General features: G+C 40.9%; 1 protein-coding gene across 3 annotated transcripts in view; it reads right to left on the bottom strand.

The window, feature by feature from the left end:
* Window positions 1-17,371, bottom strand: part of ANK2 (ankyrin 2) — a 793,913-nt gene that overhangs the window by 428,603 nt on the left and 347,939 nt on the right. Inside the window, exon 1 of one of the 3 annotated variants that reach the window (XM_073602815.1) lies at window positions 14,301-14,495. The exons of the other annotated variants lie outside the window; for them this stretch is intronic. Within the exon in view, the coding sequence (XP_073458916.1) occupies window positions 14,301-14,384 (84 nt within the window). The 5' untranslated portion in view covers window positions 14,385-14,495. Of the gene's footprint in view, window positions 1-14,300; window positions 14,496-17,371 lie in introns of those variants that run through there. 3 annotated transcript variants of the gene reach the window in all.

Below are 17,371 nucleotides of genomic sequence, written 5' to 3'. Positions count from 1 at the left end.
AGGCTGGTTGTACAAAAGTCGATCTCTCGATCGACTTTTGTACAACCAGCCTGTCAGGTTTTGTTTGCTTGATCAGTTCCACCGGCTATAGCTGGCAACACTAATTATCGTATTGTGACAGCAGGGAACTGTCCCCACTGTCAGAATACAAAAGCTCCATGGGAGGGATTTCTCCATCAACACACTCTGTGTTGATGAGGGAATCAAATTATTTTTTTCAATCAACCTGCTGGTTGAAAGAAAAAAAAAAAGCATCACCTATGGCCTGCTTAACAGCGACACAGAAACTGATAAAAACCTGACAATAATTCGAATCCGTCTCCACTCCAAAAAAAAAAATGTTGTCTTCAATTATACTTTAAAGGGAATAGATCGCTTTTTCAGTTTTTTCAGATATACATAAATACCCATATCAGGGTTGTTATTGTTTCTGTGTAGAGTTTGTAGTTATATTGTATATTGTATGCACAGTACAAGTTTTCTTATGTTATACTCTCTTTTTTACTGTATTAAGCTGGCCAGCAGGTTGAACGAAAAAAGAAAAAAAAAATGACCGGATTCCATCATCCACACACTCAGTGTGGATGGGGCAATCACTCTCACTGTGATGTTATGGTCGGACAGCCAGGAGACTTCGCCAACACCATCAGAACACACTAATCAGTGTTGCCAGCTATAGCCAGTGGCACTGACCGTTCAGGAACTACCCAACAGGCTGGTTGTACAGACGTTAATCGGTAGATCAATTTCTGTAAAAACGAGTCTGCCCATACATGGATCGAAATTCAGCTGGTCCCTGCTGAACCGGCTGAATTTTCTTCTATGTATTATCGCCTTTACAGTGTCTACTTGTGTTTATCTGCACCTTCTTACAATGCAATTCTTTGGGTTGCCGATTCATTGAAAACAATTCATTGAACACAATTTCCCTATATTGATGAAATGTTATTTCAACAACTGTAAAGCAGTTATCCAGAATAGTAGTAGTCTGCCTCTAGTGCCTTATCTGTAATTCTTTACATATAATGAAGCAACAGAAATATGAAAGAACAAAATGTAAAAATCTTAACAAAAAAATCCTTAACAAAAACTTCTCCATTTCTTACTCCTGCAAAGTGCTGCACTCAAGCAATGACATGTGAGCACCATTCTTTTGGATTTTAATGAGCCTCAATGGATTGAAGAGTATCAAGTATGTGGGAAATAGTGCTGTAGAAGAGTTGAGCATTGCAGCAAAAGCCTTTTCTTTAGTTTTTACACTGTTGGACTAGTTAAACAAAAAAAAAAAAAAAAACACTGAAGGAGATTTATTAAAAACGGAGCACTCAATCTGGTGCAGCTGTGTGTGGTAGCCAATCAGCTTTTACAATAAAACCTGGAAGTTGATTGGTTTATATGCAAAGCTGCACCAGAGTTTGCATACTCCCATTTTAGTAAATCCCTCCCACTGGTTGAAAAGTGGTGTTGGGCTTTAAGGTAAAAGTGCACAAATAATGTACAGGTTTCTGTCTATGGTGAATATCATGCTCCAAACTAATTAGTAATATATTTAAACAAACCAGCTATCATATATCGAATGGAAAAACATTTCTGAGACTATATTTTACAATCCAATTAATTTTCTTGGGAAATATGACAATAAAATGTTCCAATTTATGATAACTGTGTGAATAACTGTTATTTAGTCAATGCCTGCCAACAAGTGGCTGCATTCTGGCAGAAGATCAATTAATGACCAAGTGTTTACCAGAAAGTCTTACATGGAGTGCTTGTCTCAGATTCACAGGAGGGTCAGCACAGTAAAAGGCTCCTATTATGACCAGAACAAACTGTCCAAACAGAGAAGGCCCCGTTTCTATGCTTGTAACCCGAGGGTAAAAGAAAACAGAGTACAAAGAACAGATGACAGATTCAGACTCTGGGGTGCAAGGCAGCTCACCAGTGATAAAGTAAGTGTAAAAAGCCAGCTTTGTCTTTGGGAATTGTATCTCCGAGTGCATGCATAGCAACTGCTCATATACAATCTTGGTTGTCAAGATTTTCAATCTGATAAATGTAGCCCACTGCATATCAAGGCACTACTATGTGTAGTTTATTGTGACTTGTTTTAGGAACTGATATCATCAGGAGCAAGCAAATGGTCAGTCACTTGCATATAGCCATTGACAGGGTCTTAAGACTAAAACACATCAAAAGTTAATCGTCCAGTAATACAGATTTGTTACTAAATGAGATAAATGACTTGATCACAAGTCCAACATGTTTAAACGATCAGAAAACATCCCCACCATGGCTTCAAGAATACAACAGAAGAATACAAATAATCTATAAATATGTAAAATTAAAATAAAGTATTTTAATTATATTGGATTTGTATAAAGTGTTTGATGCTGGCAAAGTAACAAGTAACATTTAATATTATTAATTTTCATATGAATATTATTTGATTCACTAGCATGAAGCACTTTATATATTTCCTACATGATTAAAAGTTTTTATTTTATTTGACATATTTATACATACCAAGGAAACAGTCCTTGGCATGGACAAGACCCAAGCCCAAAATCCAGATATCCCAGTCAAACACTACTGTTTCTCCTTTAGCAATTGGACAGTTCCAAGGTTTCAGCACTACCCCTTCATATAGTCATGACATACCACAGTACAGCTAAAAGTTAGATAGACAGATAGATAGGAGTAAATAACAGTACCAAGTAGATAGATACATATACAGTTTTTTTGACTATTCATTTTTTTAGACACACCCAAGTATAAGAACAAGTATATTTTGATAAATAATTTAGCTGGATAAATACAGGATAAACATTGCTTAGTGATCAGGCATTATTTCAAAGTTCTTATTTAGAGATCTGTGTTAAGGGTACTGTTGCTAAACTAGATGCTTAGCTTGTGTAGGCCCAGGTGAAGCCCAGGAAGACACAAGAGATTCACAAATGTTTGATTAGCTTGAGTATTTGCATATAGATTGTTAAAGATGAACTAATGGGTTTCCAAAGGTCCCTCACCGGTGCCAGCATCTTCTCCTCTGTGCAAGTTTTCAGCCTTTTCAATGGCCGGTAAGGGATGACGTCACTGCGCAGGAGGTAGTCAATACAGGCAGCTGTATGCTGAGATGTGCGTGTACAGCTCAGTTTACAGTCCAGGGATCACTCTGAGCAGGCATGTAGGTGTAGTTTATTGAAGAAGAGACATTGCATGTCTCTCCTGCAATAAAGAGCCTTCCTTCTCAGAGAACGTAACAGCAGAACTTTACTTTACTTTAGCTTTAAGCAGATAATTGCACAATCTAAGAATACAGGCAACTATGATTTATAAATTGTATGGTTCTGCAGAGACTTAAAATAAGCATGCATGTATTGGGTGAATCCAACAATTTCTAAAATCACTCTAAATGGAATCAATGAATTAATTTGTATGCCCAATACTGAGGGCAAACTGGAGCAAATAAAATTCTTAAACATTTGAGCTGTTGCCAAAAGCAACAAACCAGACTTCACTTGGTCACAATGGACTACAACTCCCATATGTCCTCAGAAACACCAGAACTATGGTCCCCACAGGAAGATCTCACTTCTATTACTTTTCTTGAGACAACAAAACATTTGAGGTTTTCTTTCACTTTTCGATGATACTGGTAAACACAAGAGGGTTAAGCCAGCCATAGATGGAGCAATTTTCTTTCCTGCAAGCACGGGTTACAGCCAGTGTTGATGGGGGAATCCTTCCTGCTGAGCTATTGTGTTCTACCTGTGGGGGGGGGGGGTGGCTGGGGGAGCTGCCCCAGCTGGAAGAACACACAGTGATTATTGCTAGCAGCTATAGCCACTGGCATAATCACATGAACAATCTGGCAGACTGGTTGTACCCAAGTTGATCAACTTGGGTACATTCAGCCTGCCCATACATTGTTTGAATCTCGGCCGATCCCTGCTGAACCGTCTGAGATTCTGACTGTCTATGGCCAGTTTAACAGGGACGAAGACAGAACTAATCCCTCTCTATAATGATGATAGCTGGCAACTTGGTGGCTTTTTCACAAATTCATTATTGGTTACATAAATGAACGTACAGTATCCAAAATGCTAAAGTGTTTCGGCTTACAAAGCCTTCCTCATAGCATACATAGTAATCTGTAATTTGGTAAACAACTGGATCCAACAATTCTAGCTTACCATCTCTAAACAGCTTCAATTAACTGAATCTTATGCCTGATGTACAAAAAAAAGAAGGCTATACTATAATAGAAGAGCACAATAATTCTTAGTGATGAAACAAAGAAGATGAAGTAAAGTTACTAAAAAACGTTTCACCTTCAAAGGTACTCCGGGAAATCAAATTACAAAAAGAAATATCAAGTGCACAAGATATATTACCGCAATTTATTAAAAAAGCTTGCATCCTGTTTAGGATTTATAGCCTTAGTTTCTTAACCGCTTGCCGACCGCCTCATGCAGATATACTGCGGCAGAAGGGCTCGTACAGGCAGAATCACGTACCTGTACGTTCCCCTTTAAGAGGCGGCCAGCGGGCCCGCGCGCACGCCCGCTGCAAGCTCCGTGAGTCGGGTCCCCTCCACTGCCAGTGTCATTTACACAGGAATCAGTGCATTTGTATAGCACTGATTGCTGTATAAATGACAACGGTCCCAAAAATGTGTCAAAAATGTCCGATGTGTCCGCCATAATGTCGCAGTCACAATAAAAATTGCTGATCGCCACCATTTAAAAAAAAAAAAAAAAAACTATTAATAAAAATACCATAAACCTATCCCCTATTTTGTAAACTCTATAACTTTTGCGCAAACCAATCAATAATCGCTTATTGCAAATTTTTTTTTACCAAAAATATGTAGAATACGTATCGGCTGAGGAAAAAAATTGTTTTTTTATATAAGTTTGGGGGATATTTATTATAGCAAAAAGTAAAAAATAATGTGTTTTTTTCAAAATTGTCGCTCTTTTTTTGTTTATAGCGCAAAAAATAAAAAGCGCAGGGGTGATCAAATACCACCAAAAGAAAGCTCTATTTGTGGGAAAAAAAGGACGTCAATTTTGTTTGGAAGCCAAGTCGTATGACCGTGCAATTGTCAGTTAAAGCGACGCAGTGCCGAATTGCAAAAAGTGCTCTGGTCAGGAAGGGGGTAAATTCTTCCGGGGCTGAAGAATATAGCTTAATTATATTCCTGTACCTGGTATAAAACATAGACAGGCAGAGCATTGGCTGAAGTGATTCTAATCAGAATTTCCATATTATTGTACCCTCCATTATTTCAAAGCAACTGGCAAATAATGCAAGGGAACAGTCAGTGTTGGTCTTACAGCACACAATATGGATTATACATACATAGCTTCCTTCACTCTCGGCCTGACTCAGCCTCTTGCCTTTAGAACTGCTCTTGACCCTGGCAAGTGACAAAATGTCCTCAGTGTCTTCTCACATAAAATTCACCGTGACTGCCTCACAACCTTTCCGTCAGTTTATTTCTCCATGCACTGTGCTTCTAATCGAATTTATTACAGCGTCTCATCCGAGGATGACTTTGCATTCTTTTTTCTAATATAAAAACTGTATCCATATGTGACAAGTGTACTCGTCAACAAAATGAATGCTCCTAAATGCAGGCAATCTAAACTTTTTTTTTCATTTTTTCATTTAAAATACCTCTATATAATCTAAACTTTGGTCTTTAGAAATATTGCAAGCATTAGTCATGTTCGTGCAATCCAGAATGGAGGTTTATTGGGAAAAGAAGACCAGCACGCTGAGAACAAAACATGAAGACAATGTGAAGATTTCATTTTTTTACCAGATGGTACTCTGCACTCTACGAAACAAAGCTACAGTCACATATACTTCATGCGCCATACCTCACAGCCAATATATTGTGTTTCATGATAATCTGATTGCTTTGGGGTACTGCATTGTGAATATTGTCCTAATATACCATTCTGTGTGTACAGTATTTGTATTGCCTTGGAATTACTCCTGACCTGCTTCTGAGTTCTGATTTTCTTGTAGCTTGAAGTTGATTTGCATTCACACTGCCTTATGTGGGGAACATAAGTAAACAAATGCTAGTGTACAAAATGGTTATCAAATTGTTATTACAAATGTACTTTTCCCAAAAACCTCCATATGCATTACAGTGTTCTTAATACATTACCATGCTGTGCTCCATTTTGCAATTAAATTCTAACTTTTTCAGCTGCTAATATTATCCCCCCGCCCATGCAGGTGGCAGGACATGCTTGGCGTTGGATGTGCAGCCCCAAAACTCTCAAACAAGCACTCCCATCTTTGTTTCCTACCCATGTATGCACAGTCATGCATGGGTAGGAAACAAAGGCTGGAGTACTTGTTCAGGAGTTTCCAGGGCCACGCATCCAACGCTGGGTAGGTCTTCTCATCTGTAGAATGGATTAGGAGGACAATTATAAAAACAACTTCAAAAGCAAAACAAATAAAAATAAATCAACTAAAAATACTGTAGCTGCTGACTTTTAACTTACCTGTCCAGGGATCCAGTGCTGTCCTCACCTGCACCGGTTCTTTGACAGTCTTCAGGTCCCCGACACTGCCATGCTAACTGTGGGAAACCGGCTGTGATTCCTTGCAATTTCACAGCCAGCTTCCCTTTGTGCATGCCCAGGCCACGTTGCACTGTGTGAATGGTCCCGCAGTCTTTTGGGAGCTGTGATGTGTCCTAAGAGGCTGCGAGCATCGCCTAGGCGATGTGGGTGGAAGTAGGAGCCAGTACTTCTCAAAATCCGATACCTGCTCCCCCCAAAAAAAATCTATGCAAAAGGTGAAGAGGTGGTGGTGGTGGTGGTGGGGGGGGGGGGGGGGCAGAAAACTGAAACTTCCCCTCTTTGAAGATCCGCTATAAAGCGATAGAGAACAATGGAATGACACAGACGGGAAGTGCCAGATGCTGAAGATTCGTTGACTGGTGTAGCAAAGGTCAGAGTTACTTGCCAGTATAGTGATGTGACTTTAATGAGAATTTTTTCATCTTTTTCTTCTCACAGAATTGATTTAACCAAATACAGAAGAAAGCATAGAACTTAATAATGGTGGATTTCAGTTCTAGAAATGCTAACCTACATTTGCTAAATACATTTTTTAGAGCAAAATAAAGTAAAATATTAATAGCAACAGTAAAAGTTCCCCATTTTGAGCCCCTGAATCAAAATCATAGGAAAGGATGCAAAAATGAACCATACATAAAGTCTTTCCTCTAAAGCCCAAATGGTCTCTTATTGAAACAGTCCCTGTTTCATTTCACTTTATTGTAAGTAACTATCCTTGATGCCATTATTACAATTTTATTTTAATTTTTAAATGTTATTTTAATCTTAAATTGTAAAACTGTTGGCGCTATATAAATCCTGTATACTACTAGATTTGATATGTGGCCCTATGCACCTGCAATAAACAGAGAAGTGATCTATCTATTAAATAGACAGGAAGAGACTTCAGCTGCACTGAAAGAAGTAGCAAAGCATAACAATGGAAGGGCACATTCCAGTCAGGCTAGTGGAACTAATGTCAGATATTTAGGCACACTAGGAGCACTGGGAAGAAGTGAATCTGCTAAGGAGACTAGTGAAGTTATGGGAACAGACAGAAGTGCTGTCATCAGGCTGTTAGAAGGAAATACTAGAGTCTGAAAATGAAGCAGCCAGGAATGGTTAACCACTTCCTGCTTCTATATGTTTTTACTATATTTTTCACAAGTAGCATACGTTGATGTAACAGATAAATGGAAATTCTGTTAGCCTGGAAAATAAGCAAACTAGTCCAGGAAATAGCATGGACTAACCTCACAATAATATGATGTACATAGCAATTTTAATATTTTCCAGTCGAAGTGTCTATAACATAAATTCTTAAAATAATATTACCTGCTATTTCCATGTCAGCAGCTAAAACTTGATGGTTTAGGCAACATTTCCAAAACATATTCAGCAGATGTAATTTTGATAGAATGTGCAATGTTAATCAAAATCAGTGTTGTGCAGCCATACAAAAATCAGCGGATTTGGTATATTCCATTTAAATCTCAAACTCTAAAGTAGAGTGCTGCATAAAGTTGGGTCAGGGCCGGACTGACCATTGAGCCACTCGGGCACTGCCCGAGGGCCCTGGGCCAATAGGGGGCCCCATCAGGGTTGCCAGGCTCAGTAAAACCAGGGATAGTATGTATAAATCTGTGGGTTTTTTTACATCTGTCTGTGTATACTGTGTGATTGTATACTGTGTGTGTGTGTATACTGTGTGCCCCATAATCTCTGATTGCCTGGGGGCCCCATAATCTCCTATTGCCCGGGGTCCCCATGAGTTATCAGTCCGCCCCTGAGTTGGGTGCATTTTACAATGTCCTACACCAGAACACTAAAGAGAGTAAAGCCAATACACACTGCTAGTTTTTTTTTTGTTCAACCCAGCAGGCTGAACGAAAAAAACTGACAGCTCAGGAGGAGCCGCTGTACTAACAATCCAATATTAGTAGAGCGATCAAACCTCCAATATTGAGAGGGGGACACCCCCCCACCACCACCACCACCACAAGAACACTCTGGTCAGTGCTCTCAGTCAATGATCAGGAGCTTGTTCAGCAGACCTTTTTTGGTCATGCCTGTTCGACACAAGCCAGCCGAACAGCCGTCTTCTGTCGGACCGGCTGCAGTACACCCGGGCCAAATGTTGGCAGGTTTCTATTAAAGCGGCCGATGCTGCCTGACATTTGGCCCGTGTGTACTAGGATTACTTCAGAATGTCCAAAAAGTAAATGTAGCATTGGAGAAAACCCGGCAGCTTTCTTATTACATGATACCCCTCTATTCATTAAAAAATACAGAAATTGACTTCTAAAACATCTCTTAACTGCAGCGAAGGCGTGTATCCCGGCGTTGTGGAAGAGTACCACCCCTCCAGCTAGATCATATTGGCTTGCAAGATAACAGAAATCCAACAAATGGAGAATCTTATTATGGTGCTGAAAGAGCAAGATGAGAAATATTGGAAAGTCTGGACTCCCTATTTCATTTATAAGGAATAGTCCCCTCTATCCTCTCAGCAGTAGTTGGTGCCCTAACCTGCCCCATAGAGCTCAGTCAATAGGTAATAGGGGGCGACCAGGTGTGTTTTTATTTTTCTCTCCTTCTCCTCTCTCATTCATTCTTTTCTACTTTTCTTTCCTCTTTCTACCTTCTGGACTTAACCAGGGCGCTACTTGGTTAAGAAAAATATAATAAAAGGAGAAACTGTGTTGCTTCCTATTGCTCACAAAGTAATTTTGTTAAACCATTATACAATTTAATGACATTATAGCACAGCAGTATTTCTAACAACAAATCTTGTTAGCCATGTGATTAGCAATTTTCATAATGAATGTTATGTCATGGTTGTGAACTGTTGACTTGTGGAATTGTAACACTGTTTCTGTGAAAATAAAGGTACGTTAGATGCTGTTCTATTCACTAAATGTTACTTGTTCTACTATGTTTGTAATAATGGTAATTACCATATTTATCAGCGTATAACACGCACCTTTACTTTAAGAGGGAAGTTTCAGAAAAAAACCTTAGATTTAATATAAGGGTCATTGCCCATCAATGCAGCCTTATCAGTGCCCATCAATGCAGCCTGATCTATGCCAATCTGCAGCCTCTAATGTGCCCATTATTACAGCCTGTTTAGTACCCATCTGCAGCTTCTAATGTGCCCATTATTTCAGCCTGATTAGTGCCCATCTGCAGCCTCTAATGTGCCCATTATTGCAGCCTGTTTAATGCCCATCGGCAGCCTCTAGCATCCCCATCATTACAGCCTGTTTAGTACACATCTGCAGCCTCTAATGTGCCGATTATTGCATCCTGTTTATTGCCCATCTGCAGCCTCTAGCATGCCCATCATTGCAGCCTGTTTCGTACACATCTGCAGCCTCGCCTTTGCTGATCATTGCAGCCGTGCCAGTGCTGGATTACACAGATCTCTGCGATCTCTTTTGTATCCGGCGCTCAGTCACTCACAGTCCTGCCCAGCTCATATGATGGACAGAACAGTGGTCCAATGCCAGGCCAGGGGGGCAGGACTGTGTGTGACTGAGCGCAGGGTACACAAGAGATCGCAGCTGTGTATAATCCAGCAGCGCTCGTCCCCTCCTTCCACTCTGAGGCAGCAGGAATCCGCATATAATACGCACACACGATTTCCTCCTGATTTTCAGGGGGAAAAGGTGCGTGTTATACACCGATAAATACGGTACCTCTAACCACAAGCCGTAGATTTTTGCTGTTAATTGTATACGGAATACTATTTATAACTATTGTACTTACAGATAGGACTTTTTACTCTCTATTCTGTAATTGACATACGGCTAACTTCTGTACGGAAATAACTCAAATTTCAATAAAATGTTTTTTGAAAAAAAAGAAAACACAAGGTTCTCTTTTGTAGGAACATTTTCTTATGCCATTTTTGATACCTCCCAATCTGCATTCACAGCTGTGGGCTCATGTAGTAGCAGTTGTTCATCTCTAGAAGACAGTCCTAATTTGTGTAAACTATGGTACCATTACATACATGCAAAACACAATATATGTACCTGGCCCTCAGGCATATTATAACAGACACGTTGCCTTGCTATTTGTTGAGAAAAAAATGAGGCAGGTGTTTTTTATTTTTGCCTGTGGATGAACGTTGAGGGTGAATTGAAAAAAGGGCCTTTTCAGTACAACATGCATTGGTGTACCAATAAAAGTCTTGCATTAATGTGCTAAAAAAAATCCCACACTCCTATAGTGTATGAAATGATTACAGAAATCAGAATGACCACTTGGCCCACATAAAAATGCATTAAAAAAAGTAGCTGTTAACTACTGTGAGTGGTACAGGAGGCAGAGTTGTCTGGAAGATGAACTAAGATCTTGCTTCTGCTATCATTACGGTGGTGCCTTCTCAGATAAGGCCTGGTGACTTGAGTCAGCCCCTGGCTTCTTACTTGTCTCAAATATTCCGGCAGCAAGTTCTCTCTGCAACAGCATATTGCTGGGTTCCTGTCCACCTGGGAGGGTCTGCTAGCTAATTCTTTTATGTGAGGTGATATACAGTACGCGGGCTCATGTAAAAATCCAGAAGCACAAATCTGATATGTTTTGTTTTTCTTCCTCTTGATTTTTCCTAAAGACTATACCATCAATTAAGTTTGAATTGCAGACTAATGGACCAATCAATGCAGCCTTAAGAGACATAAGAGAGAATTTGTACATCAATCACTGTCAGGCATTATTAAAGCCCCCTTGATCATCTAATTAGTAAGAATGTGTGCAACCGAATAATGTCCTGCTGACTGCGGAGCTGCAGGACGCATCTATTAGAAGCTGAACTCAACACTCAAGACGAACGAACTATTATTTGCTTTACAGTTTATGCAACGATAATTACTGTAACATTTTGGCACATGGGTGCCCTTAAAGGGTCTAAGGTCTCATTCACACAGATGGAAAGAACTTCCACTTGCTTTGTGTTAATAAAGCTTTCCAAATGATTTGCAAAGCAAGTTCCTGTTCTTTAGGCCCCTTGCACACTAGGCGTTTAGTCTGTGTGCGTCCAATCCTAGCGCTCTAGTGCACACAAGAGGCACAGGTATAATACCCAGCCCCGCTGCCTGCAGCCTATCAAAGTCAATAGCAGAATGAAAAATGCTGCTGCTGGATGGGGCTGAACGCTGTACTGAGGAGTGGTACTTGCTTAGCACAATATGCGTTCAGGGATGTATACCCAGAACAGCTGTATTCTGCTTTACTGGCATATGTCCATAAATGCATAAGGCCGTAAATGAGGGGTACAGCATTTAGCTGTAATTGGACCAGATTACTCATAACAAGATTCACTTTCACAATTTACCTTCCCCTGGGAGATGGATAAAGATTTCTATAATTGCATGGTAGAAAAAAAAATCACTTCAATCCACAGCATGCTATTAGTTTAGAAACATTGATTTTAATTATATTTTATTCAAATATTGGGCATTTCTAAAATCCTTTAACAGAAAAGTCAATGGAGAACTATTATATCACTTACTGTATGTGTTGATATAACCCATTGGCTTCCTATAAGTCTCAGTAAAACATAACTCTTTTTACCATGTGTTTATCTTCAGTTAGACAGGTATCTGGCATACTTATGTATCATTCCCCTACAAAACAAACACATTCTTTCCCAAAATGGAACCCGTATAGTCAAGATGGATCCCAAAGTTGATTTTGATAGCATTGAATGGATGGAGCAGAATGGTGGAGCTAGGGCTTTGAATACAAATTTATATAACAGATCAATTAATTTGTAGCTAACTTTCCTCTGTTACCAACAATACTGTAAAATCCTGATAAGAGCACAGAATAACAACTAATATACAGTATGTAACATTATTTATACTCATAGGCGTGCCCACTCTAATAACCCTATGCGGCACAGATTCTCCCCTGCTGCACCCCCCTCCCACCGTGTCTCTCATCTCCTTCTCAAAATGCTCTTCTACCACCTGGGGGATGTTTCTAGATGGAGAGCAGGGGAAGGGGACAGTAAATATGCCATTTACCAGTCCCCTGCTTTTATGAATGAACACAGTGAGTGATTAGTACTGATCACTCACTGCGTTCATTCATAACCGAAGCATAGTAAAGTGTGTTCACTATGCTTCAGTCTGTGAATGAACAGGAAGCCGCTCAGCACAGAGCACTTTCCATTCATTCACTGCCCAGTGCAGCTGAGGCAGCAGAGAAAGGGACTGGGGAATCTCTGTCCTCCGTTCCTTTTCTCTGTCTCAAAAATGAGACATCAAGGGTCTGTTTAGACCCCTTTCACCAAAGCCCCCAACAAGGTGGCTAAAAAATGTAAAAAAAAAATAATAATGTTTTTAAAAAATACTTAAAAAAAAAATTGTAAAAAATAATAAAATAATGAAAACCTACAGACACCTTTCACTCCTCTACTGACATGTCCACTGCTCTACTGACACCGTTCACTGCCTATATATACACACACATTGAGTTCTGGAGTGCACACCCTAAGGTATTGGTGCTCAACCTGTTCCCCCAGCTGCAGAACTACAAGTGTCTTCATGCCTTTGGGAGTCATGCTTTTAAATGTCAGCTTTGCAGTGCCTCATGGGACTTGTAGTTACACAACAGCTAGTAGGGCCACAAGTTGAGCACCCATGCCCTAAGGAAGTAGGCTGCGCACACCTATGTGTATGCCATTACCTTACTACTTATCTCAGCTAACAGAGGTACCATTTTACATGCAAACAGATTTTGAACTCATAGAAGTCACTTACAGCGACTCAACGTGGCTGTTGATAAATGTATCACTCAAATGATGATGACCTGGAGGTACATTCACATGGTTTTCTATCTGTCTGCTCTCTGATTACCTTTATGGTAATAGACATTTACACTTTATAACTGCTGGATATAAAAATATAGTAAAAATAATAACAGCTACTCCTATAGTAAATACCAAGTAACAATTTGTTTTGCAATCAAAATATCACAAACTTGATGTACAGAACCGTACAAGATGAATCCAGAAATCTAGAAATCTATACAATTTGCCTATGTAATTCATGTAAAACATACCATTGACCCATCACCTATATCTTTTCATTTGATCATTGCCATGCTATCAGTATGTGAAGATCTCCGACACAGAGTAAATGGCTGGGTGTGGCCATGGTATATATCGTATTTGTTTACCTAGCCTTTGAAGGATGGAATAGCATTGGCCATTTCTCAGGTAATAATGATGTGTGACCGGTCGGATTTATTAGCGCCTTAATTTCCCAGTGATGTCTGAGTGTACACTCCCTTTCTCCTCCGACCAGACATCAACAACAGTTCTGGTTGCATCGTCAGACCTGTCACAATATTGCACTGAGAAAAGCACGTTGGTCTCTCTGATGATTTGCGACCAATAAACAGCACTGCACATAATCAGTGCAACAAAGAGACGATAAAAATAGCAAACTAGACCTCAGTTCTCAGCAAGGAGTTCAAAGCTCCCAATTAACCTGCGCTGTACACAGACTCTTGCGGAGCTACTAACAGCACTACTCAGCTCCTCTGATTTCACCATGTAACATGAGCACAGCTCCATCTCTCCATCCCTAGTCCTCGGTGCCCCGGAGAAAGCAGCTTCTTCTCCCCGACACGCCTAATAGAGCCGCCTGCATCCCGAGGAAGCATGTCTCCGACTCTCCCTCATCCACATCTCACCTTTTTGGGTCTTTTCCTCCTCGTGTTGGTCCCGTTATGTCGTTCCCCTCCATCTGCTTTCTGAGTACTCTCTTCGTTCATCATTTTAAAAGAGTTTTCCCCAGTACAGAGCTATGCCATGAAAGCCTCTTCACAGCACGGACCACAGTGTCGCTGACTAGAATGGAGACCGGGGAGGGGGGGAATAGGAGGAGAAGCAGTGTGACGTTGCCATGGCAGCGGCTGCCACAAATGTTTATCTGCTTGCATTGTTAAATCTGATTCAACCAATTACCATCAGGATCTGCTCCTTTCACAAAGGAGCTGCGAATGCAACGCCAAGGACTGAACACACTTATAGATGCTTTCATTGTATTCTCTGTTGGTGCAAATAAAGCCACTAGTGATTTGTCTCTAGTCTTCTTCAATATAAAACCACTGATAGATTTTTTTTTTTTTTGTTACAATACTTTCCTGAGCAAAATAATTGCCACCTTTAATTTAAAGTAAAACCTTGGATTCAGAGTAACTTGGTTTGAGAGTGTTTTGAAACTATGTTTTTAGAAATCTTGACTTGATAAACAAGCGATGTCTTGATATACAAATAGCGTCACGTCACAACTGAGTATAAAAGAGAAAAGAGGCGCCTCGAATTGTAGCAATATGGTTACATTTAACCACCTACAGACCGGAAGATTTGGCTGCTTAATGACCAGGAAATTTTTTGCAATACGGCGCTGCGTCTCTTTAACTGGCAACTGCACGGTCGTGCAACACTGTACCCAAACAAAATTGACGTCCTTTTTTTCCCATAAATAGAGCTTTCTTTTGGTGGTATTTGATCACCTCTGCGGTTTTTATTTTTTGCGCTATAAAAAAAAAAAAGAGCGACAATTTTGAAAAAAAAAAAAAAAAAACATTTTTTTTACTTTTTGCTACAATAAATATCCCCAAAAATGTTTTTAAAAAACACATTTCTTCCTCAGTTTAGGCCAATATATATATATTCTTCTACATATTTTTGGTAAAAAAAAAAATTTCAATAAGTGTATATTGATTGGTTTGTGCAAAAGTTATAGCGTCTACAAACTATGGGAAAGATTTATGGCATTTTTATGGCATTTTTATCACTACTATTTTTTTTACCTGGTAATGGTGGTGATCTGCGATTTTTACTGTACTGGGACACTGCGGCAGACAGATCGGACACTTTTGACACATTTTTGGGACCACTGACATTCATACAGCGATCAGTTTGCACACAAATCCCTGTTTCTGCCCTCGTGCCCGCCGGCCACACACATCTGGTTTCCCGGCGTGCAGCGGGCGCGCGCCCCTCTGGCAGCGCATGCGTGTGCCCCTCTGGCGGCACCTGCGCCTGCTATCGCCCTTAAAGGTACAGACATACCCATACGGCGATTTGCGGGAACAAACCACTTTGTCGACGTATATCGGCAAGTGGTTAATGAAGGTACAACATTTAGCAACTCTCATATTGTTGATGATTAACCACTTCAATACCGGGCACTTATACAACTTCCTGCCAAGACCAATTTTCAGCTTTCAGTGCTGTCGCATTTTGAATGACAATTGCACGGTCATGCTAAACTGTACCCAAGTTAAATTTTTATCATTTTGTTCCCACAAATTGAGCTTTCTTTTGGTGGTATTTGATCACCTGTGGGATTTTTATTTTCTGCTAAACAAATAAAAATAAACAAATAAAAAAAAGACCGAAAATTGTGAAAAAAAAGGTTTTTTTTGTTTCTGTTACAAAACTTTACTTTTTAAAGTACATTTTCTCCTTCACTGATGGGCACTGATGGGGCTGCACTGACGGGCACTGATGGGCACCGATGAGGTGGCACTGATGGGCATTGATGATGGGCACTAATATGCGGCACTGATAGGTGGCACTGATATGCAGCACTGATGGGTACACATAGTTGGCACTGATGGGCACTGAAAGGTGGCACTGATGGGCACTGATAGGTGGCAAAGATGGGCACTGATAGGCGGCACAGATGGGCACTGATAGGTGGCACGGATGGGCATGGATGGGCACTGATAGGTGGCACTGATGTACCCTAATGGATGGTACTGATGGGGCATCACTGATTGGCATCCATTGTGGGCACTGATTGGCATCCCTGGTGGCCATGGGTGGCATACCTGGTGGTGACTAGTGGTGGGCATCCCTGGTGGTCCTGGGGGCATCTCTGGTGGTCCAGTGTGGGCATCCTCAGGAGGGATGCGCTGATAATCAATCAGCACAGATCCCCCCTGTCAGAGGAGCAGCCGATCGGCTCTCCTCTACTCGCGCCTGACAGACGTGAGTGAGGAAAAGCCAATCAACGGCTCTTTCTGTTTACACTGTGATCAGCTGTGATTGGACACAGCTAATCATGTGGTAAAGAGTCTCCATCAGAGTTGCGGTGTGTCACACTGACACACCGCAACAACGATCGCCGTGATGCGCATCCCTGGGACGCACAGCGGCTTGTTATTCTGAAAGATGTCATATGACATCCAGTCAGGATAATGAACCACTTTGCCAACGTCATTTTGCTATATGGCGGGCGGCAAGTGGTTTAAACAGGCACATCTAAGTATGCAGGCATCCGAGGTAAAGCTGTCCACATAGACCGTCCTCCGCACTGCTATCTACGTCATCCCTTCCACGCTGCATTCCACGAGCGCTTCAAGCCTCGCTTTCAGATCGCTCTACTACAGGGTAGTCTTCCCGGTCACGATTGCAAACTGACAGCCGTAAGAGCCGGCGGTGCGGAGGACGGTCTATGTGGACAGCTTTACCCCGGATGTGTCTCTTTTAATCATCAACCATGTGAGTTGCTAAATGTTGTATCTTCATTAACCACTTCCCACCCGGCCTATAGCAGATTGAAGGCCGGGAAGTGGTTCTGTTATCCTAAAAGGACGTCATATGACGTCCAGCAGGATAACATGCCATCATTGGTGCTGTGTGTCAGTCTGACACACTGCATCTTCAATCGCGTTAAGGAGCCTCTGACGGAGGCTCCTTACCACGTGATCAGCTGTGACCAATCAAAGCTGATTATTGCGTGACCCGG

Source organism: Aquarana catesbeiana, linkage group LG01 (genome assembly GCF_042186555.1).
Source record: "Aquarana catesbeiana isolate 2022-GZ linkage group LG01, ASM4218655v1, whole genome shotgun sequence".
NCBI classification, from domain to species: domain Eukaryota; kingdom Metazoa; phylum Chordata; class Amphibia; order Anura; family Ranidae; genus Aquarana; species Aquarana catesbeiana.
Note: the sequence above shows the minus strand (reverse complement) of the source record. Positions and strands in the feature narration are given on the sequence as shown.